The sequence below is a fragment of the Sarcophilus harrisii genome, chromosome 1 (genome assembly GCF_902635505.1).
Source record: "Sarcophilus harrisii chromosome 1, mSarHar1.11, whole genome shotgun sequence".
Lineage (NCBI taxonomy): Eukaryota > Metazoa > Chordata > Mammalia > Dasyuromorphia > Dasyuridae > Sarcophilus > Sarcophilus harrisii.
This window is the reverse complement of record NC_045426.1, coordinates 15,837,195-15,861,230: the sequence shown is the minus strand read 5'-3', so window position 1 is coordinate 15,861,230 and position 24,036 is coordinate 15,837,195. Positions and strand designations below refer to the sequence as shown.

The following is a 24,036-nucleotide window of genomic DNA, read 5'->3' as shown; positions in this document are numbered from 1 at the left end:
CAAGTCCTGTCTGGGGGAGGGGGTGCCAGGTGCCAGGCCAAGGCTACGCCCAAGAATCTGAGCAGACTGGACACCCTGGCAGCTTTCACGGCTGAGGGTCTTCTCATAGTTTATTCACGGGATTAATAAGGGCTCTCCCATTTATGGGGAGCTTTAAGGTTTATAGCCTTTCATTTGATCTTATTAACTCAAAAGCCAGAAAGCAGTCAGGGGGTTGAGGAGATAATCTAAGCTCTGAAGAAAAGAAATCCTCCTGTGCACCTCACCAGCAAGGTTTACAAATTCCTCTGGGGAAGTTGGGTCGTTAAAACCCCAGGAGAGGCAGTGGGCACATCATTAATCACGCCCTTTCCCCAAAGCTTCCCCAACAACACCATGGAGCATTCAAGCAGCTGCAGGAGAACTGCCCCGGTCCTGCTGGACCTTCCAAAGGGAACATCTGGAGTCCTCGGCTTTGGTTCCATCACACAGCTTTTGGAATGACCGGCCGGAAAGAAGGAGCACCACATGGACATGGGACTTCCAGAAACCGACTATCTGCCTGGAGACTTTCAGCTGGTCCCAAAGAGCACCATGGGGTAGGTATCTGCAGGCAGGGACACCTTGGCCACACGACCAGAAGCTCCCCCTTTAAGCACCTCATTTGGAAAAGTCCTTCATTTTAGTGTTGACAAAGACTTCCTACGGACCCCACTCCAACACTACACTCCCACCGGGTTTGGAGCCCCCGCTGCCCGTCCATCTCCATCCAGTCAGTCCCACCCTTCTGCCTCTCGTTCAGGGCTCACTGGTCACCTTGAATGCCCATTCTGTCACTGTCCTTGGAAATGACCTGTCAATGACTGTCCTTTGGATCAAGCCGCCATCCCCCGGGTACCCAGCCCCATATGGCTCATTGCCTCCAGATTGGGAGCTATTGTTGCATTCCAGGCCCACTGGGAAGTGTGAGGGGACAGATACTAAGTCTCACCAGGACGGGCCCTGGCACAGAGCTCTGGCCCCACAGCCGGAGCGAGACATGGAGCAAAAGCTCCGTCTGTGGCTTTGCCTTAATACACGGGCTTGAATTCTACTTGGGATTTTACATTAAGTGCGCCTGGACAGCTTTGCTTAGAAAGGGTTTTTTTTTTATCCTATCTCAGTTGTAGTTATCTGAAGAGAAATGGATGGTCTGTTCCCTACCCTAAAACGTGCAGGAGTCAAGTTCTTTGGGACAGGAGATGGGTGGGCAGGCAGAACAACAGACTCCTTGATCTCGCCCAGGGGTCAGAACAAGCGGCTGTGGTGGGGCCACCAAGGCTGCTGCCTCCCCCACAAAGCCCCGTGGTGAGACCAACTGGGAAAGGCTCTGCCGCCTCCCCACAGAGCTACTCCCCGCCCCAATATTCTGTCTGGCCCTATTCCCTGGGGGTGTCTCCAATGGCCCCTCCGCCTTTCTCAGCCTGAACCACAAACTCTTCTCCCCACCCCCTGCTGGCTCCTCCTTCCCACAGATCCCCCAAGCTCTCCCACCTGTGCCATCTGGATCTGGATCTTTCATTAACAAGCTAAGGCCCTTCCCACTGCTCTCCCTGACACCAGCTTCCCCTGAAAGCCCTCTTCTCCACGCTGAGCTCCCCTTCTCCCATGGGGAGTCACTGCTCCTAGGCCAGGAGGGTCCTTGCTCCTCAGTGCCCCCCTTTTTCCTCCTCAGTAACAGATCACAATTGAGGGTCCCTCTGCCTACTGAATCCTGGAGGCCGGCCATCGTCCAGAGACCACCAGGCACACTCCTTTCCCTGGAGCTCAGCTTTCTTCTGCAGCCTCCCTCCCCTCTGGGCCTCCCACATGCAGGTCTTCTCCTAGAGTAGAACCACTCGGGCCCAAGTCAGGGACTGACCATGACTGAGAACAGGGATTGGTAACTGCTCGCTGAGTGAGTCCAAAGGCTGTTTGTTAGTAAGAGATCCGAGCTAAACCGGGTCTTCTGGGGCACAGCGGGAAGGCCGCTGGTCCTGGAGTGGGGCTCAGCGTGGGAGCTGGCAGCGGGGTCTAGGATGGCCTGGGTCCCCTAGTGGGGCAGAGATCACAGGGCCACACGTATCAGTGCTAGATTCTTCCTGGGAGGCGACGGCACTTTTGGGGTGCATTGCTAGAGGCCCGCTGGCTCTGTCTTCTCAAAGGCTGCCCAAGAGTCCCAGCTTCGGCCACGTGTAGAACTTCCGGAGCCCCATCTCATTTATTCAGCCAAGAAGTCATGTCTCTTATTCCATCGAGCACAAAATGAAACCGTAGCTGATTTCCACTTGGATGTTTCATTTTGGACACCCACACGCTAACTGTCAATGCCAACAACAAGACTATACGACGATCAGTTCTGATGGACGCGGCTCTCCTCAACAATGAGATGATTCAGGCCAGTTCCAATGGTCTCATGATGGAGAGAGCCGTGGGCACCCATAGAGAGATTGTGGGGGCTGAGTGTGGATCACAACATAGCATCCTCACTCTCTCCGTCATTATCTGCTTGCATTGTGTTTTCTTTCTCAGTTTTTCTTTTTCTTCTTCTTGATCTGATTTTTCTTGTGCAACAAGAATATACTGTATAAATATGTGTATATATGTGTATATATATATATATACATGATCTAATATGTATTTCAACATATTTAACATGTATTGGACTACCTGCCAGTTAGGGGAGGGGGTGGGAGGAAGGAGGGGAAAAGTTGGAACAGAAGGTTTTGCAAGGGTCAACGTTGGAAAAATTACCCACGCATATGTTTTGTAAATAAAAAACTGTAATAAAAATGAAAATAAATTGTCAATGCCGGCATTTGTGATTGTGCAAGGCTCTTACAATGGCCACGTCTGCAAAACGAGCCTTCAGTAGGATTTTTATTTTTTTAAAAGTAGACTTCTCAGCCTGGCATACAGTAAGTGCTCCATAAATGCTTGTTAACTGAAAATGAAAAGCCAGCAGACCCTATAATATTTCTAAAAAGAGGGAATTAAAATACCAAATATTGTTCTAAAATGTCTAAGGAAATGGGTGGAGAATTGCAGAGTAAGGACCAAAGCACAACAACCTGAGTGGAAAGTGGAGTCCATCACTAAAGCACACCCCAAACTGAAGGAAGCGCTGAAAAAAGTCAATGGGTTCAGGCAGTCTTTCGAAGGACTCCTGGGAGCCACAGTCCTCCAAGATTCCAAGTCCTTCGTTGGACCATGCCTAGGAACTGCCTGAGAGCAGGGAGAGGGGAGAGTGGCTCCTGCAGAGGGACTGACGCCGGGGCAAGATGGCAGCTCCTGCTTCTGGGAAGCCGCTCTTCCCAGCCAAGTGGGACTGCCAGGGTCCCCAGTCTGACCGGCAACACCTGTCCCAGACCATCACTCAACAGAGAGCTCCAGCTCGAATCCTGGGAAACAGGCAACAAAGGCTGACCTCTGTCCGCAGTTCCCAATGGAAGGACATAGAATGCCCCCACCACTCGTTTCCAGGGGCCACTCATTGGGTGGTTACTGACCCTGGTGGGAGGGCACTTCCTGGGCTGGCAGGAATGAACCGGAGAGAAGAGAATCTGGAGGCTGAGGAAGGAGGAGAACCGAGGGGCTGCGCAGGGTCCCGCTTTATGCCCCCTTTCTGCAGAACCACAGGCAGCTATGCCCGGAGCAGAGTCATCACGGCTCAGAAAAAGGAGACAGAAATCTCCCCCAAAGCTGCTCCTCTTCTCAGGGGGCCCGAGCACTGGGCACTTTCAAGGTGGGGGAATCAGAGTCAGGTCACCAAGCAGGCTCTCCCAGGCCTCTGAGGCCCTGGAGGGCTCCATGGTGGGTACACTGTACCCACTGCCATGGGCAGTGCTGCCCACAGTCCTTACTACAAAAGGCCACTGCAAGTAGATCTCAGGGGCACTCAGGGGTGAGTGCCAGCCACTTCTCTACATCCAGGGAGGTACCATGGAGCACCAGGTGGGCTCCGTGTGGCAAAGGTTTGCTAAGCACTTCACCAAGATCTCCCCGCAACCCTGGGCAGCAGGCGGTGTTAATGTCCCCATTTTACAGATGATGACACAGACTCTAAGAAGGACTGAGTCTCCCTGCCCGGGGCCACAGAGTTTATAAGGGTCTCCCTGACTCCCTGGTTTGTGCTCTGCCCACAGTGCTCTTCCCTGCCATCATCCAGGAGAGACCTGAGCAGGGACCTGCTGCTCCCTGCCTCGGGGGCCAGAGCCTGGATGTGGAAGGCCACCGCTTGTGAGACACATGGGGACGGCCTGAAATGAGAAGAGCCGTGGCCGTCCTTGCCTGTTGGAAGCTGCTCTCAGGCCATCACAAACTCGTGTGGGGCTTTTCCGCTTACCTTGGTGAAGATGGCCAAGGGCATTCCGTACTGGTCCTCTTCCAAGCCTGAGACGAGTCCCGGCACGAGCACCACCTGGCCCAGGTTGGCTTGGGGCTGCACAGTAATCGGAGCGCTTTCAGAGGGCACGGAGTCCCTCGGAAGGAAGTTTATTTGTTCAGGCTCCCCCTGTTCCCTTTTTTTCACGCTTGTGCCCTCCAAGATGCCAGAGTTCGGGGGCTCCCGTGGCTTTTCCGATGCCTCGGAGGTCACGGGCCCAGGAAGTCTCCCGGGCTGCCCGGGGCCATTGGAGGCTTGCGCGCTGCCCACATCTTTGGCTGCTGGGGACACGATCCCATCTGCCTTTGGGGCGTCCCCTCCGTGGTTCCTGGACACTTTTTTCTGGCTCGTCGCTGAATCTGTGCTTGGACCGTCAGCAACAGACCCAGAAACATAGTCATCCGCGGGAGGGGGAGTGGGGTGGAGCCCCGCATCCTCAGATAGGCTCTTGCGGGGCCTGTACTGGGAGCAGTCCCGGAGGCCATGTTCTATCATCCCTGCAGTGTACGAGAGGCAAAAAAAGGACTGTGGAAAAGGCGAGATGAGATGGGCTTGCTTAAGGCTCAATAAACTACAACTGTGAACATTTCCACCTTTCAAAAACACTGCTTAGAAAAAATTCAGTCTGAACATAGAGGCAATCCCACAAGGGAAAGGTCATATTGAAGTGACGGTAAAAATGCAAACAAGTTTTTTCCTAATGAGTTTTTTATACAAATATTACACGATAGCCTCAGTTATAGAAGTTAAGTTTTAAAAAAAGTAGACAAAACTACTCTCTTACCTGGAAAAAGGGATAACACAGTCATTAGGGCACCTACCAATCTATTCACTGGAGAAATATAAAACAGAACCTGAAACGGATTCACAATTGCTTAAATTAGAAACAAAGATTCAATTAGAAAACAAACTTAAAACAAAGCTGGCTAATGAGAAATCAGCTAGGAAGAAACAGAAACCAAAACAAAGCAGCCAGGCTGTTGTGCTGACCCAGTTTCCTCTCTAATTAAGCAGTGTCTCTGGGAGAGCCAGCCCTTGGGACAGCCTGGCTTTTCAACTTTGACTCCCTCGAGGGAAGACATTTTCCAGCTGAGTCTCCCACCCAGAGCTTGGGACACTTGCTGGTTCTTGCACTGGTTTGGTGGGCAGCAGCCTGGATCCCGGCCCAGAGGCCCGGAGGCCACAGCCCAGCCCCTGTGGCCCAGAGCAGACATCTGTGTTTACAAGGGGACCCACAGCCACCAAGTTATGTTACCCTTTGTCTACAGAACCACATCACAAGTGAGTCGCCCCATTTGTCACGACGTGACCAGCGTCTACTGTGTCACCAGGCCGTCTTCCAAAGGCTTTTATTCTCTTTTGTTCCGAAGAGGAGTAAATGGGTCTCAGATGGTCAGAAAGATGCAGAGCATTACCCTTGATCTGAGTTACCACACACAGTCCCTACTCAGCCTCCACCACACCGGTCTCTTGGGTCAAGGCTCTTAGGTCTTAAATGACTTTCTCACTACTTTTTGATCTCGGAGGCTCCGTTGGATCTATTGGCATCTCTACCGGCCAAATAACAAAGTCGGGAGCCCCTCCTTGCTGAGCTGGGATGCCCCCCTTATAGCGGTTAAGACAAAGATCAGTGGGCTTTGGAACGCATCCCAAAGGAGCCCTGATTTTGCCAGGAAGCCCCAAAGGGTGGACGTGGCGGCAGGGGCCTGTGTGTGGCCCTTGAGGCTGCCAGAAGGCCTGAGTTCCGTTCTGAGCCACAGTCAAGCAGAGGCCCCATGAGTCTAGCACCAATACGCTCAGTTCTGGGGAGCGGGTGCCCCCAAAGTGTCTAAGGAGGGAGGAATCGGGTCAATGTGCTGCCTGTCTGGCTGAGGTGGGGAGGTCCACTCTCCAAGGGAAAGAAAGCCCTGAAGACAAGGATGGCAGGGGAGAGGAGACATGGCTCCTTCAAGGAAAAACGAGCCTGGCTCTAGCCTACACTAACGGGGAGGTGGCACTCGGGTCTGGCGGTAAGCTAGACTGACCCAGGAAAGCGAGTCAACCAAAAGAGACGGGGAGTTTAATTAAAAAACCTCCTGTGGTAATGGCATAAAATACAACTGCATGGAACTGGCTGCTGCCCCGCAAGAGCCCGCTCCCCTCAAAGATCAAAAAGCCCTCATTTTCTGCATTAAGTCTACAAACAAAAGGCACACACCCACTTCCACAGGCCCCTTCCATCAGCCAGGTGTTAGGTTCACTCCAGCTAAGCTATTTAATAGGCAAAGAATAAACTTTAAATACTCTCCCATGCCCTGCCCTTCAAATCCCACCTTTTTCTCCAGAAGAATCAGCTTAAATAGGATTAAGACCTGCCCAGAGAAAGAAAAAAAGAAACCGTAAGATGATTACAAATGAACCTAACCTCAATATTCCCACTCCTAGGGGTTATTTTTCAATTGCTATGGAACATCCCATTTTATACAACTTCTGTTGCTAAGCAAATAGAGTCCTAAGGAAATTATGCTGAAAAAAAGATTAAATCTAACCTAGACGCTAACCTAACTCTGCAAAGGTTATTTGTGCCTCCAAAAATGTGCTGCATTATTCATTGCTCCTGCTTTTTATCAAAGTGATGTGTCCCAGCCCCGGCTAGGGAGCCAGCAGCTGCTGGCTTGTGGACAGAGCTACAGAACGTCCATGAGAACAGGCTGGTCAAGATGTAGAGGCTGGTGGGAAAGTGCCTCAAAACACTCTGGACGTTTCAAAGTTCCCACCAACTCTGGTATTTAGGCTCTCTTCTTAGGGATCTCCAATTCCAAAGATACTTGTTTTAGTCAAGGCCACAAAAATGGTGCCCAACTCTTGATGGAGATCCAGACAACTGGGCACAGCTCAAGAGAGAGACAAATGGCAGGGATACTCTGTATGCTCCTTAGAACATCTCCTGGCATCATATTTTTTCCTTTTCTTTTGCACTTATAAATAAAACTGAGAATGAAATTTGCCTTGCAAAAATCTGACTTAAAAGAAGTTCTAGGATTAACAAAACTGAAAAAAAAAAAAAAAAAAAAAAAAGATGGCTGGAGATAGGAATACCAAAAAAATCATGAAAGAAACAACTCGTGCTAAACTAGAAATACAACAAAGTTCCCTTTTATCTGGGCAGAGGGGCTGGAATTCTCGATTCCCATCTGAAGAAAGTAACATTTTTAAAGGAAATGCTACACTGCGCCCAATGAACACGGGCAAGGACGTTGCCTCCTACTCTTGTACTTCCTGTGCCCGGCAGAGGATCCTACCTTGTGTCGAAACTGAAGGACCAGATCTCTTGGGGACAGACCTGCAGTGGAAAGAAGCCAATCTGTGAGTGTCTCGGTCCCCAAGGGTCGGGCAGAGGGGAAGGGAGCAAGAGGCACCAACACCCACGATCAAATAAACGTGGTTTTGGTGCAAGGCTCGCAGGAGAAAAACATCCAGAGGCGGTCGGGAATCGGGGGCCTCCAGAACCATTTGGCAAACGAGCTTATTTGTGGGACAAAGAATCATGACTAACACCCAACTGGGAAAGCAATTCTCAGTCCCCGCTGCTGCGGCCCTTTCTGAACCACTCTGGTCTTTGAGGACTTTCCAGAGATAACTTCTCATGATCATTTAAAAGCAGAGTTTGGGGAGAGTCTGCGTTCATCCAAGACGTGTCCTTGTGAACAAGGGATGGCTTTAGTGACTGGATGCTGCTGAGAGCACCATATAAGGGTTGCCTCCACTACTAAGACTGCCTTTTGCCATTATCAAGGGAGAGCTCAACAACTCTTTACAGAGGACAAGGATTTCTTGGCAGCCAGGACTGCATACGGACAGTCCTTGATCTTCCTGAAGATCTTCAAATTGGCTGAAGAGAATAATTCAGGCACATGGAACCAACTAGACAGACGCTGTCTACCCATACTACGCTCTATACGATTCTATTTACTCCAAGCACACACAGATGACACACAAAAACCACATCTAACAATGAGCCTGAAATGAATGGAAAGGGTGAAGGAGGAAGTTTCCCTCGGAGAGCAAAACTCCAGGTAACCAAAGTTATGGGATGCAGGAGAGAACGTGAGATGACAACCACAGTGCAACAGGACGACCATCTTGATGGAGCTCTCTACTCCATAGCAGAGATAGCAGAGAAAGGCTATCAGGAAAGTTAGATACAAGAAAGCGCAAGCCATGGAGAAAGAAGGAACCCTGGGAGCAGCAGATCTGAGCCAGAGAGGACTCTGTTTGTCCTACAAGAACCAGGAGGTCTCTTCTGGCTAGCAGAGAGGGACTTACCAAGGTATACTTGGGACCCTTCGATGGAAGCTCCTCCCAAGGAACTATTCATATGCTCATAGAGTTCCTAGGAAATGCAGATTTTAAAAGAAATTATGACACTTCAGACATTATAAACTGGGAATATTGTAGAATTCAGGAGAGAAAAGGAGAAAATGGTTATTTAATACCAGAGGAATTGAATGTACTAGGCACCCCCTTGGAGAAAGCACGGACTCTCTGCTTTATGACTTCCTTTCCCCCATTTCCTTTCACTAAGACCATAAGATTTGTTTTTATTTCTTAAACCAGAACCAAGAAACAGCTCAGAGCTACCAAGCAAGCCAGACAACCCAGCCCCCATTTGGGCCCATCGTTAGCTCCTAATTCATATTCTGCTCCCTTCTCCTCTGCAGGACCGAGGCTGGGTGCCTGCCGGCACAATCACCGCGATGCAGTAGAAGTCAATGACAGAGCTGACAATGGGAGTTCAATGCCATAGCCGGGCTCTGCTCTGAGAAAATTGATGGCTGGTTTTCCAGGAAGTAGTTGCATGTTGCTGTGCTTTGCACTATGGGGGATGGGAGCCAGAGGCTCGAGAAACTGCCCAGTATCTTCACTTAGAAAAGGACAGATTCTCATAAGAGAGAAATGATTACGAGGGGGACAGTCACATTTTGGGGATCCACTGTAAGCAGGTGTTCCTTCAAGATGAATTTGCTTTTAGTTTACTGAATTGTTACTAATTAGAAGCTAACAGAGCTTGGCTTTCATGAGCACAAGGGAGTTGCACGTTGCAGAGGGGTCCAGCCATCACTCATGTCACTTCTCTTCAGGTCCAGGGCTCTGGTTAACAAATTATTCCTTTCACAAACCCACCTCCCCTTAATTTCCTGTTTTTAGCAGAACACATTTACAGAGGTAGAGAGATAGACATTACAAAATTACCTTTAGGATTGAAATTTGGGAAAAATCCTTCTCTTCAAAATAGGCATGTGTAATGAGCTGCAGTTTTGCTTGGAGTAAACCATAGAGAGGCTTGCAAGAGAAACAAAACATCGTTAGGGAGGAATTGGCAAAAGTGAAGGGAACATGAAGAGGAGGTAAAACAGGAGATTTCAAATGAGCTACATTTCCCCCCACAGTCACAAACTGAAAGAGATCTCATGGGATCGTCCATTTCCCAGGGCCTTCTTTCTGCAAAGACTCAACTGGTCAAGGATGATGTTCAAATAGAGCCAAGGACTCCTCAAGGTACAAGCTGCCTTGCTGATCTGAGCTCCCATGGTGCCGGACTCTGCCGTCAGGGAGAAAACCTTCTCTGGACGTGGCCAAACTCTCTCTGGGTATCACTTAATGTGATTTCCCATTCAATTCAAGGAAACTAAGGCCCTAAAGACTGTGTTCCACATCCTAAATGCACATGTATTTGAAGACAGCATTTCTTAAGCACCTACTATATGCCAGGAGCTGAGTCAAAGAAAGTAAAGGCATTTCCTGTCCTCTGGAAGCTCACAGTCCAAGAGGGATGATAACATGGAACAAGCGGAGGGAATCCATAGAGGAGAGGTACCGGAATTAAGGGGACTGAGATTTTAGTTGGGGCAGAGAATAGGAGGGAGAGAATTCCAGGCACCAGGAAAGGCAGCCAGTGGAGTCAGGAGATGGAGCGTCAGCTGGGAGGTGCAGCCAGGGACGTCCTCCTTTCTCTATTTAAACTTTCTAGCTTTAAACTCTCTCTGGATCCTCCTCAGCCCTTCACTGCAGCACCCTGAGAATCTGCGATGTCATTAGAGTGGATGCTCTAGCCAAGGCCCTGCAGGCTTGGGGAGGACAACAGGCCAATGATCCATCTACCAGGGGATGGGAGGGGGGGAGGCTGTCCTGGCTCTCACTGCCCACTGCAGCCTGTTCCTGGGCTGGCACTCTAAAGCCTTAGCCTGCTGGGACTCATCTGAACTTGTTTTCTGTTCTGTCATCAAGAACCTAGGCTCAACTCCAACCCCATGAAGAAGTAATAAAGAAAGATTTCATGGAGAAGATAATTTTCATAGGTTTTTTATTTTCAAAACATATGCATGGATAATTTTCAACATTCACCCTTGCATAACCTTGTGTTCCCAATTTTTTCCCTCCCTTTCCCCCATCCCCTCCCCTAGATGGCAAGTAAATCAATGTAGGTTAAACAAGTGCAATTCTGGAGAAGATATTTTCAAAGAAACTTGGGAAACTTGCATAAATAGAAGCTCATTTCACTCAGGTAAGCAGGAAGAGAATCGTTTTTCCCAAAGAAAGAATTCCCAAAGACTTAAGGACTCTGATCCATGTACTGACCCATTGTGACTTAGGAGGAGCCATAATGAAACAGGCAACCCAGAGGAAATGGACTCAGGGTACATAAAGACTTTTTTTTTTAAGCTATGTGGGAACATGTTTCACTTGACTATGCATAATTATTACAAAGTTTTCTTTTTCTTTTTTTAAAGAAAATTACTTCACGGAAGACCAGTTTTTATATGCACAGATCAAAACTGCATGCAGTACTAACTGTGTCTCTCTGTACAAGAGGGGAATGATTGTTTTTTGGCTTTTAAATGCCATCTTCATTCAGTTTCATTTTTTGTTTTTTAAAATAATGACTTTATTTTTCACTTATTCTGGTTTTTTCCTCTTTTGACCTGTTTCTTGTTTCACAACTGTTGACTAATATGGAACTATGTTTTACATGACAGCATATGTATGAACTCTATTAACTATCATATTCAGAAGAGGGGAGGGAAAAAACATGGAACTCAAAATTTAATAAAATTAAATACTAAAAATTTTCTTGACATGTAACTGGGGAAAAAATAAAACACTATTTAAAAATATATTTAAAAGATACCTTAGTAGTGCTGACTTATAATAAGTTATGGTCCCTAATGAACATTGAGAACTTGTCTTTTTTTCCCAGACCACCCCACGCCTAACCTTCCTAATTTATTTGTGGCTCCCTTCTTGTAACAAATGTCATCCCATGACAATTAGTCCTTGAATGAGTTACTTAATATTTTTGTCAGTGAGGGAATTCAGAGGGGTTGATAAATATAGCAGAAGAATTCAAAGAAAAGGGGGAAAGAAGAGGGGAATCTGGCTCGAATCTAACAAAAACAAGAAGCTGGTGACTGATGGGGGGAGTCACAGAGGGGGCAAACACAATTCTTAATTTCCAAGGTACAGTGACAACTGGGGAGGAAGGGAGAAAATGTCATCAGCACGGGGAGGTAAGTTGGATATCCCATTTATCTGAAAAAGACCTGGGTGTTCTGGTGAACTTTGGGCTCAGTATGGACTAATAAGAGGGTGTTGGGTAACCCTGAAACTAGCAACACCTTGGGCTGGGAGAGGAGGAGGAAATCAGTGGATTGTGACGTGGTCAGACCTCCCCCTCCCCTGCCCCTGCCTTGCCACGTTTATGAAAGTCACTAATAAATGAGAGAACTCCTAGAGGGAGGGAGGGTAGCCACGGGTCACCTGAGGACCGGCCAAAAGGCCTCAGCGAGAAAAAACCCAGAGGGGCCCAAGAGCTGTCTTTAGTGTGTGAAGGGCTGTCACAGATAAGAAGACTTATGATGTTTGGCCTCAGGAAGCAAAACAGGGAGGCAAGGGTGAAAGTGGAGAAGAAATGCAGATTCTAATCAGAGCCATCCCAAAGGGCCGACCCTCTCAGGTAATGATGGGTAATCTACTGCATAATTCCAAACAAAGACCGAGTGACCTAGTGACAATAAGGCCCAGACTCCTTGCTGAAGGCGGAGTCCACCAAGCTCCATGGAGAGCCCCCTGACTACCTGAGGTCTCACGGTTTCTCACCTCCAGGGTCCTCAGCCACACTCAGACCCATTGAGGACTTCCTCAAGTTCCTCTCTTCACACTAAGGCATTTTGGTACCTGATGGGCTTAGCGGGATGGGTAATCCTGAGGAATACTGTGGGCCCTTCCTGGTCCTGGTCAATTATAGCAACTCCAAATAAGACCAGTCCTGTTACTGATCTTGGGAGAATCACTGATAAAGGGACACCCACCAATCCACATTTTTTGCCTCTAGTCCCTACGTCACTTTTCTAGCCATTGTTTTTGAAAAAAATAGCTCTGATGTGGAATCTCCCAAGCTTCTGAGAATGTAATAAGGCAAACCAACTGGTTCCTTCTCCCTTACCTAAGGAAGGAGTACACTGTTGGAAAAACTAGTCTTTGTTAGCTGGGCTAAGTGCAGGACGCAGCCTGCACACTCCTGAGGGGAAGCAGCAGAGAAAATTACAAAAAGGATATGAAGTAGGGAGCTGTTGGGGTCTGGGGGAGGCCAGCCCGAGAAGGCTCCATCGGAGGCGCCACGTCCGCTCAGCCCCACCTCCCTCTTGGTTTATCGTTGTCTCTCGGCCACGTCCCCTTCTCTCCTCTGACACTGGCTCCCCTGGTGCTCCCCTCATCACCTCAGGCTTGAGGGCCCGCCAGCTTCGGGTCCTGTGGCTATAACGCAATCTCCCTAAAGTGCAGGTCTGACTCCCTCCCCATCTCCCTCTTCCCTAGGACTTCAAACAAAAGCCAATCACTGCCCCTCCCATGCCACTCATTCCCTGGCTGCCCTGCCTGGAGGCTGTGCCATCTCCTCACCTGGCACAAGTGCCACCTTCTGCAAGAAGTATTTCCTAGCCCTCCTTCATCTCTCGATTTTGGTGCCTCTCCTCTGGATTTGCCTTCCCTCTGGGTTTACCTCCCCTTTATACCATTTCTATCTTGTAGGTCACAGCTGTTTACAAGTTGTCTCTTCCATTAGACTGTGAGCCCTGTGAGGGCAGGGGCTGTTATGGGCCTCACTTTGTATCCTGGAGCCTAGCACAGAGCCTGGCACACAGCAGGTACTTAAATGCTTGGTGCTTTGACTTGCCCCGAGATGGAATGGGATGGGAAACAGGAGTGTCTGTTTTGCTGGCCTGGAGAAAGCCCCAGTCAGGAAAGCCAGAAGCCAGGTGGCATTTCCTTCCTGGGGCCACAGGGAGCCATCAAAACCTCCTGAGCAGCAGAGTGCCTCCATCTGTGTCTCAGCCTGATCCTGGGCTCAGAGCTAGATTGGAGGTGTGATAAAGGAGGTCCCATCAGGGAGTGGGCAGAAAGGCTGACAAGAAGGAAAAGAGGCTGGAGCAGGAGGCGGCAGCCACCCAGCTCTGCTCCCAACCACCTGAAGAAGTCTGCGGGCATCATTTCCTTCCTCTCGGCCTCCATGATGCATTCCAAAAGAAGGGGGCTGATATAAACCAGCTGAAAACGGATGGGACAAAATTCCAGAGGACGATCCTGGGCCAAAGGAAGATGATTAAAGGGGAAGACGGGCCTCTTCTGGTAGGCTATGCTGTTTAAGTGTCAGATTTTTTCCAATGTGTTGGGTGGTTTCCTGATTTTTTCCTTTCTCTTTTTGCTTCCTTTAAAATTTTTCTTAGAGGGAGAGGGAGAAAGGAGAGAGATAAAGGAGGACATTCAGGTGGTGCAAAAACTAAAGATACCAATAAAAATCTGCTTGAAAAAACTAAGAGGACTGAATTCAAAGGCCCATATCTCTGATCCCTAGAGCCTTTATGCAACAATGAGTCAGAAGTGATCTTCCCCTTACAGAATCACACTTCCTAGCCAAATTAGATTACCTTCTAATTTCTGGTAATCCTATCCTTCCTTAGAGATTCTGTCATCTGATCCAAAATGGAAGCCCAGATTCTCTTAGAGACTTTCTTGTGGATGGGAAGCCATGTGTGAGTACAGGTAGGGGTGGGTGCCGGCGTGTGTACACAGCTTACGCTTACCTACCGGCCTGGGCCCAGATGCTCACTAAGGTATAGCAGCCTACTTCTCCACTTCTCTTAGTGGTCTGACTTAGGACCCTTGGGTACGCTTAGTGGGGGCCGACAGTCTGGGGTTTCAGGAAAGAGTAATAAGAGATGTGGTTTCAAGGAGGTGAAGGGCACTGCAAGTTCAGGGAGGCCTCATCCCTTGTAGAAGCCCATCGGGCTGTGGTAAAGATATGAGGGAAGATCAGTGTCACGAACTACTAGGCTCAGTGTGAGGTAAACCCATGGCTTTGGCCTCCTGGATTAAAGACTCACTACTGAACAGTAACTGTAAGCAATCTTACAGAAGGTAGTCTTGGATCAGCATCTCAGATCTACAATAAGCTCCAAATGGATCAAAGACAGATACAAAAGATCACATCGCAAGAAAATCAGAGCAGCAAGGAGACATTTTTTACGACCATGGATAAGGGATACATTCTTGACCAAAAAGGAAATAGAGAGGCTGCAGGAGAAAAAAAATAGACAACTAGGATTGAAGTTTTGCACAAACAAAATCAGTGCTGTGAGAATTATAAGGAAAACAGTTAACTGGGAAAATAATATCTGCAACAAATTTCCCAGATAAAGGTCTGACATGAAAAATGTGTATGGGAGAATTCATAAAAAATATAAAGATAATAGCAATTTTGTAAGACACAAATGGAGTTTTCAGGGAGACAGGTAAGCCATTAGTCATCCTATGAAATACTCCAAATGAAAATGAAATAAAGTGAAAAATTAACAAAATGAAAATTAAAACAATTTTAAGGCTTCACTAAACACCAACAAGATTGGTAAAAATGACAGAAAGGGACAATGTTAACTCTTGGGAGGGTTGTGAGAAGTAAGAAACATTAAAGTGATAGACATGGAGCTGGGAATTGATTCAACCACTGCTGGAAAGCAAAGTGGAACCAACTATAACCCCAAATCACTAGACTGTGCACACCTTTTGATCCAGTACCATCTCTGCTAAGTACATACTCCGAAGAGATCAAATAAAAGGAAAAAGGAACCATATAGAGAAAAATATTGGTAGCAGCAGCTTTTTTTTTTTTTTTTTGCTGTAGCAAAGACCTGGAAACAAAGTGGGTTTTCATCAAACGGGCAATGGCTGAAGAAATTATGGTATATGAATATAACGCAATACTATTTTGCCATGGAAAATGATGAAAGAGGCAGATGCAGAGAAACCTAGATGGCCTGATGGAAAGTGAGATGAACAAAACCAGGGCCAGGTAGTCAATGCCCACAGCCCTGTTAAGGAAAGCAGCTGGGAAAGACTTCAGGACTTTAATGGATACAATGATCTGCTCAGAGGACCAATGGTGGCGAATCATGCTTCTTAGGTGGACAGAAAAGGGATGGAGGCAGAGAAGGCCGATGCTTGGCTCCACTTTGCTTGACTCTATTTGGGATGAGGGAAGCTTTGGGCAAAGTTATAGAGGGATTGGGGGATTATATTAGGGTAAAAAGGAAGGGAAGAATATCAATGAATCATTAAAAAATCCCAAAACACTCAGACAAGGAAGGAGAAGTTCAGAAGGGGACACAGGTGGGCAGAGTGGTGCTGGAATGACTCTGTTAAACCTGGACCAGACTTAAAAAACCAGCTAGACATAGTGATAATTCTTGGTTTCACTTGTTGTTCTCTCTTCTGGTTTTCTGTACATGGGGAAACATTCAAGTTTGTTAATTGCTGTCAGGTTCATGAGATTAAAAAAGGAAAATAAAATGAACTAGGCATTGGACTCTGACAAACAAAAAATACAATGGGAAAGACCAAGAACTTCCTCCTCATCTTCCCACAAAAGACAAAAACCTTATCAGACAGAGTGGTCATGGTGCAAATGACCCTAGCTAGTCAGTGAGGAAATGTGTCTGAAGGCCAAGTGTGGGTCCTCCAGCTCCCTCCCAGCCCTAGAAGCCTGTCCCATAGGACAGGATGGGGTGTCTGTGGGTAGATGCGTGGGGACCTGGAGGCATCATCTCCAGTCCAAGCTGCCACCTGTACCACTATACTGACCGAAGAATGGCCTATCACTGCAGTGACGAGACACTTCTGCCACCTGACTGACATGGCTCCCACTGTGCCATGTGCCATGACTGCAGAGTCCAGGTTTCAGATATGGTGGACTTGGGCATGGGGAGTGCCCTGGAGACCCTGGGCTGCCCCAGAGCCTCGTGAAACAATGGTTCACTCCGGACTCCAGAGGTCATCCAAAAGATAAAAGGCCCATGGGTCTGAGCAGGGAAACTGTACGGCTTGCCCAGACCTTTGCCTGGGACCTAGGGAAGAAGACCACCTTGGGCTGGACCCCAGAGCAGGCTGCCTCTCCCCATACCCAGAACCACTGGAAAATGTCTTGCTTAGTTGATAATGACAAGCCTCTATGAGAACTGTTTAATAAAACTGGCCCAATTCTGGTCAGAGATCTGCTTCTGGATCAGGTTCAAGACTGGCTGAGGAAGAGATAAAATGATCTATCTGGCCTTTCCAGCACTGATTCCCTTTCCCCCAAGGTCTCCAGCTGTGTCTCTGGAGTAGCAGCTTCTTTCAGGTGGCCTTAGCTGACCCCCATTCCCCTCTGAAAGGACTCTGAGTGCTCCTTCTCACACACAGGCCTTCTCCTTCTTTAGACTGCAGACTCCTTGAGGGCACAACTGGTGTCCTCCTCTTCCTCCTCCTCAGTTTTCCAGGAGAACAAGGAACCCCTCTTTATCCCTGACTTTGTATGCTCCACAATATATGCAGAACCCTGTACCCAGAAGGCCTTGAAAAGTCCTGCAGAATTAAGTGGCACTGTCCTTAGGGCTTAAGGGCCTTAGTACAGTCCTTGGAATACTTAGAAATAAATGTCTGTTAAAGTTAAAAACCAAGGATACAATCAAACAAACCGAAACCCCTATTTTTAGCTAAATTTACCCATAAGACTTTAATTCCTCCTCCTACACTCTTTACTAAATCTGTTAATTGTGGGGAAAACCAGTGACAATTTTCGCCCTCTGGTTAAAGGGTGTTAGAGGTATTAATTCTAAGTGTGAAACTGCTAGATGACAGACGGGGGAAGCGTAATAACCAGACTCCAGCAAATATGGTGACTGACCCAAGTTTTAACTGCTCTGCTCTCAAGGATTCCCTTTCTCGTGAGTTTCTAGGATTTTACAAGTTCTCTTACCAGCTGGCTTAGAACGCAGACGCTTTTCTGGACAGTTTCTCTGGTTACATCCGCCTGTCTGACTTTGAGTGCCTATTTAAAAAACAAAACCAGAAGACTCTTACTAGAAATAAATTCAAAGATGAATGAACATATTAAAATATAGTAAAATACAAAGTATGGTAAGATAGGCGAAGACTTTCTATCCCGCACAAACCAGTGACCGCCTGTCTGTCCATCCCTCCCCAGGGCCTGCTACATGAGAGAACTTCTTCCTTCAAGGGGATGACAGTCAGTGTCCATTAAGGGCTCACCTTAAAAAGAGCAGCACATATAGCCAGAGTGATGGACCGGGTGTCCAAAGCCCCAGGCTCAAATCTTTGCTCTAATACTGAGTGGCTGTGGAACCACGGGCAAGTCACTAAGTTTTCAGGCTTCAGTTTGCTCAGCAATGAGATGGATAAGGTGACACTTGCTATCCTCACATCATAAAGGTTTCAAAGTAAGCATTTTGTAAAAAACAGGCGGAAATGTGAGTTATTTCAACAATCTTGTGATATTTGTATCCTTTGACAGGGATTCTGACTGAGGCTAAAAGGTTGTATAAAGGAAGAGACAGAGAGGTGACCAAAAACAAGGCCTTTTAGTTGGAGTACAGCACCCATTTCAATTACGAACTGGCCACTTCTCTACTTAAGAATTGAAACCCAATGAAGATCAAAATGATTATGAAGCATCTACTTTGTGCCAGACACTGTGTGGCGTATTCACCTCCAAGACCAAGGGAGCCACCATGTCCCTTTCCACATTTCTTTCACCCAGGAGAAAAGGCGCGGTCTTCTGGGAATCCCTCTTAAGCTTGTTATCCTGCCTATCCTCCTATTAACCACTAGAAAGACCACCACAAATGTTCAAACTGTGCCCAAAGTGTAGCTATCAAAGACAAGGGAGCTCTTTGGAGGAGCACAGACTGAGGCCACCAAGGGAGATCCTAATATTACAACTGGTGGGCTCTTCTCTCCTTCCTTTCGTAAATGTTCACTTCTGGAAAGGATTCCTCAAATTAAGAGCCTCCGTCATACCTCTCTCGCCCCAATGATAGGTCTCGGGCTCCTGGCTTTGATTTGGGTCTGCGTTTCCTGGGGTAGAGCACAGCTCAAGAGCTTAATGAATGCTTGTTGACTTGATTCCCAAGCGCTTGAGAATGCTGACAGCTTAAGGCCCAAATAATTTTAGGTCTCTTCCCAAGGCAAGTCCAATTTCTCTGCCTTGCTTGGGGGAAAGCTCCTTAGCAATAACTGCAGGCCAGACGGGATTAAGTTTCTAAGCTCTCACTTGGACTCTGGGAGACTGGGTGGCCAGAGCCCAGCTCTGTGGGGCAAGTCAGCAGGGCCTCCTCTGCCTTGAGCACCATTCTCACAGCCTGCCTTCCCCCAGTGATCTTTTGGTGAAGGCAAAGATTTATAAACTGAAGGGATACCCATCAACTGGGGAATGGTTCAATAATAAGTCATGGTATAGGAATGTGATGGAACACTACTATAAGAAAGATGAAGAGGAATACTTTAGAGACAATCAGGAAGATCTGAATGAACTTAGGCAGTGTGAAGTGAGCAGAACAATTTACACAATAACAGCAGTGTAAACACACAGAAAATATGTAAAAACAAACAATCTTGGAAAATGTAGGAACTCTGATCAATTAATGACCAACCACAATTCCAGAGGCTTCAAGATGAAACATGTTACCCACCTCCTACTAGAAAGGTGATGGGGATGGTCTCAGAGTGGAGAGTGAGAGACTTTTTTTCCCTAAACATGAGGAGTGTGGGAATTTGTTTTGCTTGATTATATGTATTTATAATAGAGGTTTCATTTTTGTGGCAGAGGGGGAGGGAGAGAGGGAGATAAGGAGAGAAGAAATGTTTGAGAAAAAATGTGGATCTGAAAAAAAGACTTAATTTAAAGAAGACATCCTGCCAGACTAAACATATTTCCTTTCATGGGTTTATCATAGGTTAACAGTTTCATACTATTTATTATAACAGCAATCCAAAGTTATCTCAGATACAGTATGGGTGGATTTTAGGAAAACATCTGAAACGCTTTTTCAAACTAAGATTTTGGACAAGATGGTGAAATGTTGACTCAAGGACGTAGAATTAGGTGAATTTGGAAACTGGTCGAAAGGCAGCAGCCAGAGAATGGCCATTCATGGGCCAATGTGAAATGGGGGAAAAGTCTCTGATGAAAAACCCAAAGGATCTGTCCTTGGGGTTGGGATATTGAACATTCTGAGTGTAACGTGAGTGAAGGCATTGGTCAAACACCCAGAATGGATGGTTAATTATGATGAACGACTGTGTATGATCCACAAAGCCCCAAAAGGCACATCATGGGATTGATGCTAGTTCGAAGACAAAATTTTAAAAGGGATAAATGTGAATTCTTAATACTTGGGTTCAAAGACTGTACAATTATGGAATAGAGGCGGTGTGACTAGTGTCAACAGGAAATCACAGCTTCACAAAACTTACATGAAATTAAAAGAGAAATGAACATGTATGTAGAACCCAAAGCCAGAGCAAAGAGTTCATGGTCATTACGCAAATCTGCATATTTATGACAGCAAGACTAAGGGGGGAGGTGACCCGGGAGGCAAAGGCCCGGTAAAGGTAGGAAAAGGACAAACCCCACCCAAAGGGGAGGAGCCAGGTGAGGGCAAAAGCCACATTCTTCTCCCTTGGAAACTGCTAGGGCACAAAGATGGATGGTCTCCTTATCTACAAGGCCCAGCTGCGGCGGCCCCGGGCAGACCGTCTGGCACCTGTCTTGACTCCCAAGGACACACAGAGAGTCCAGTTTGGAATGCAAACCACAAATTATGATAGTTGGAGGGGGAGCTTCATCCTTAACACATTTAGGGCTGATTGCACGCTCTGGGGGCAGTGTTTCTTGAAAATGTGGTGCTCAATAAGAAGTTCAGGGGATCCCTTCCTTAATAGCCTTTAATGTCTCTCCTGATTGGATCAGACAACAGTTTGTAAAAAGAAAAAAAAAATTAGGTGCTTTAGTGGCCAACTAGCTCAGTTTGGAGGGAAAAATACTACTTGTGTAGTACATTTGCCAGGCTAGATGCCATAGGAGGTGATTAAAATGTAAGAAGGATAAGCAGCAGGCAGCAGAGATGTCCTCAAAGTCCACAGAATCCAAGAAAGGGGACAGCAATAAAGGTGTACAACATATGGGGAACAAATGGGGTGACCTAGAAATCCTAAGACAAGGAGTAAATCTGATGTCATAGGATTTGGAACATGGGACCCCTGACTAGAATATGGCCCTGGATAGGTATTCTTTATCTGAAAAGATAAGGATCAGTAAAAAGGCAGGGTAAGGCAGGTAACCACACTGTGTGAGGAAAGGTAAGGGACAGAAAGGGGAAGCACAGCAGGCCATATTTGGATGGACATTAACAGGACATTAATCTGGCCAGAAAGAGGAATGGATGGGGAGAGTGGGAAGCAGTCTGAACACCTGGACTGGAGCAGCAAGGGGAAACTTTATTCAGGGGTCAGTCAGATCCCTACTGCTGCCCCAAAGCCCATGGGGAAACTGCTAGTCGGGACCCAACACTCACCCACAAGGAGGAAATGGTGGCTATAGTGGAAAGCACAAAAATTTTAGGGGGAAGTGGACTTTCTTTCCCACCCTCCAAACGTTCCCAATCTTAGCATATGTGAAGGAAAGAAAACCAGGTGGAGTCACCAGCAACACAGACTTTTGGAAGAGCAGATTTCAAAAGAAGCAGAGAAAGGACCCATAGCATCTCATGGACCAGTATTTTACAGGCAAAATCATCTTAGGAGGGAGAGGAGGTTCTTGAGAAAGAAACCATTCTGATGAGAAGAAAAATGGAGAACCGTTTAAGGAACCCAACCAAGCCAAGATTTCTTAAGAAAATGGTATAGAAGATGAAGTAAAGGGCAAGTAAGAGGATGAGTACAAAAGTGGGATCCAGGCTAAGAAGAGTATCAAGAAGGGAGAACCCAAGCTCATGTGGAAAGATCCTCCAGATGACACAATGGGCTTCTGAAGCTCTCCTGAGGGGAAGGATAGAGAAGACAGGTGTCTGAGAAGCATCAACAGAGAAGACAGGCTTCTGACTGTCTCTTTTCGGAAGAATCCATTTTGGATAGGAAAGGTGAAAGCAGAAATAGTCATGGTGCTGAGACTGAAGATCTGTCTTTCCCCTCCCCGCAATATTTCCATAAAAAGCCAAAAACCCAAAACAAAACAAAACCACAAAACCCCACAGGTCTTCCTATCTCCAGAAAAATAAAGTTCAAAAAGATTATGCTTCAGGAACTATTTTAGACACAACCATTTTGTATAGCATTTTAAATCATAAGTCCTTCAGAGAGTAGTCATGGGTCATCGTACTGCTGAGAACAGCAAAGTCATTCCCAGTCGATCAGCCCACAACTTGGCTGTTACTTTGTTATGTTTCACTTTGCACAAGTTCATGGAGGATTTTCCAGGTTTTTCTGAGAGCATCCTGCTCATCATTTCTCATAGCACAACCCTATTCCAGCCCGATTGATGGGCATCTCCTCAATTTCCAATTCTCTGCCACCAGAAAAGAGCTGCTCTAAATATTTTTGCACACATAAGTCTTTTTCCTTTTTAAAAATATCTTTTGGGATACATGCCTAGGAGTGGTATTATTAGTTCAAAGGGTAAGCGTGATTTTATAACCTTTTGGGGCAGAGTTCCAAATTGCTTTACAGAATGGCTGAATCCATTCACAATTCCACCAACGATGCTCCAATGTCTCATTTCCCCACATTCCCTCCACGATTTGTTGTTTTCCTTTTCTGGCCTGTTGGAATCCTAGTGTTAACTCAACTTGAAACAAGGTGATAACTCAAGGGAAACATTAGAATCCTAGTGTTAACTCAATGGAATTGATACACACCACACTGGCCCAAAAGTCATTCTAATAGGTATGAGGTAGCGCCTCAGTTTTAGTTGTATATGAAATGACTGAGGAAGTCTGGAGAAGGAAGCAGCTTGGCTTCTGCAAGAAGAGGTCATAGCAGGCTCACCACATTTCTGAGAGACAGAGGAGAGAAGGAGAGAGAGAGAGAGAGACAGAGAGAGACAAAGAGAGAGAGAGAGAGAGAGAGAGAGAGAGAGAGAGAGAGAGAGAGAGAGAGAGAAGAAGAGAGAGAGAAAGAGAGAGAGAGACACAGAGAGAGAGAGAGACAGAGACAGAGACAGAGGGAAAGGAGAAAAGGAGGGAAGGACAGAGAGAGGGAAAGGGGGGGAAGAAAGACAGAAGGGAGAAGGGAAGGAGGGAGAGAGGAGGGGGAGAGAGAGAAAGGGAGACAGAGACAGAGAGACACAGACACAGAGACAGGGACATAGAGACAGAGAGATTGCCTTGGTTTTAGTTAAACATTCTACAAAGCCCCCCAACATTATCCTTGCAGAAAAAGTGCAGATATAGCCATGAGCACAGCAGATCAGAACAGGCCTGTCCCACTGATAAGTCATCAATGGCTCCATGTCATCTTGGAAGGATGTCTACAGTGGAATGCCCCGGGAATCTGTGCTGGGTTCTGTGGTGTCTAACATTTTTATCAAAGACCTTGCTGAAGGCAGAAATGGTTTGCTTATTAAATTAGCAAATGGCACAAAACTGGGAAGGACAGCTAACATCAGATAACAGACTCAAAATTAAGATGGATTTTGACAGACTGGAACATTGGGCTCAATATAATAACATGAAATTAAGTAGGGACAAATGTTAGTGCTTATATTTGGGTCACAAAAAAAAAAAAAAAATCAAATCCACAAGTATGAGATAGGGAGAGGTGGCTGAACAGCAGCTTCTCTGAAAGGCCCTGGGGGTTCAGTGGACTGCAGACTCAATATGAAACAACAGTGAAAAAAAAAAAGTTAATTTGATCTTGGGCTCCATCAGGAGAGGCACAATCTCCAGAACCGAGGAGGTGACAGTCTTCCTGTGCCCTGCCCAAGTCAGACTGTGTCTAAAATGGCAAAAATGGCAAAAGATGACCAAGTGAAAGTGGAGGGGAACTCTGAAAGACCCCAGGCTGAACAGCGGGCAGGGAAAGAGGGTCTTGTGGTCCCGCAAGCACAGGACAGACGAGTTTGGTCTGAAGAAGAAAAGCCGGAGCGGGGCAGGAGGGCTGTCTGGCAGTCGGCCATCGGCCTGTTTCCCCTCCAAAGTCGGACTCGAATGGGAAACGAGGCAGGCTGGAGCAGGTTTTAGAGGGGCTTCAATGCCAAACCAAGGAACCTGGATTTTCCTCCACAGACAATGTAG

The 24,036-nt window shown here is 46.9% G+C and overlaps 1 protein-coding gene across 2 annotated transcripts in view; it reads right to left on the bottom strand.

The window, feature by feature from the left end:
• Positions 1-24,036, bottom strand: part of AVL9 (AVL9 cell migration associated) — a 60,976-nt gene that overhangs the window by 13,066 nt on the left and 23,874 nt on the right. For both annotated transcript variants that reach the window (XM_031952799.1, XM_031952804.1), the window contains exons 4-10: positions 17,706-17,777; positions 9,614-9,703; positions 8,687-8,753; positions 7,663-7,703; positions 6,694-6,732; positions 5,166-5,235; positions 4,343-4,878 (exon numbers count right to left, since the gene is read on the bottom strand). In XM_031952799.1, coding sequence (XP_031808659.1) covers positions 4,343-4,878; positions 5,166-5,235; positions 6,694-6,732; positions 7,663-7,703; positions 8,687-8,753; positions 9,614-9,703; positions 17,706-17,777 — 915 coding nt within the window. The remainder of the gene's footprint in view (positions 1-4,342; positions 4,879-5,165; positions 5,236-6,693; positions 6,733-7,662; positions 7,704-8,686; positions 8,754-9,613; positions 9,704-17,705; positions 17,778-24,036) is intronic.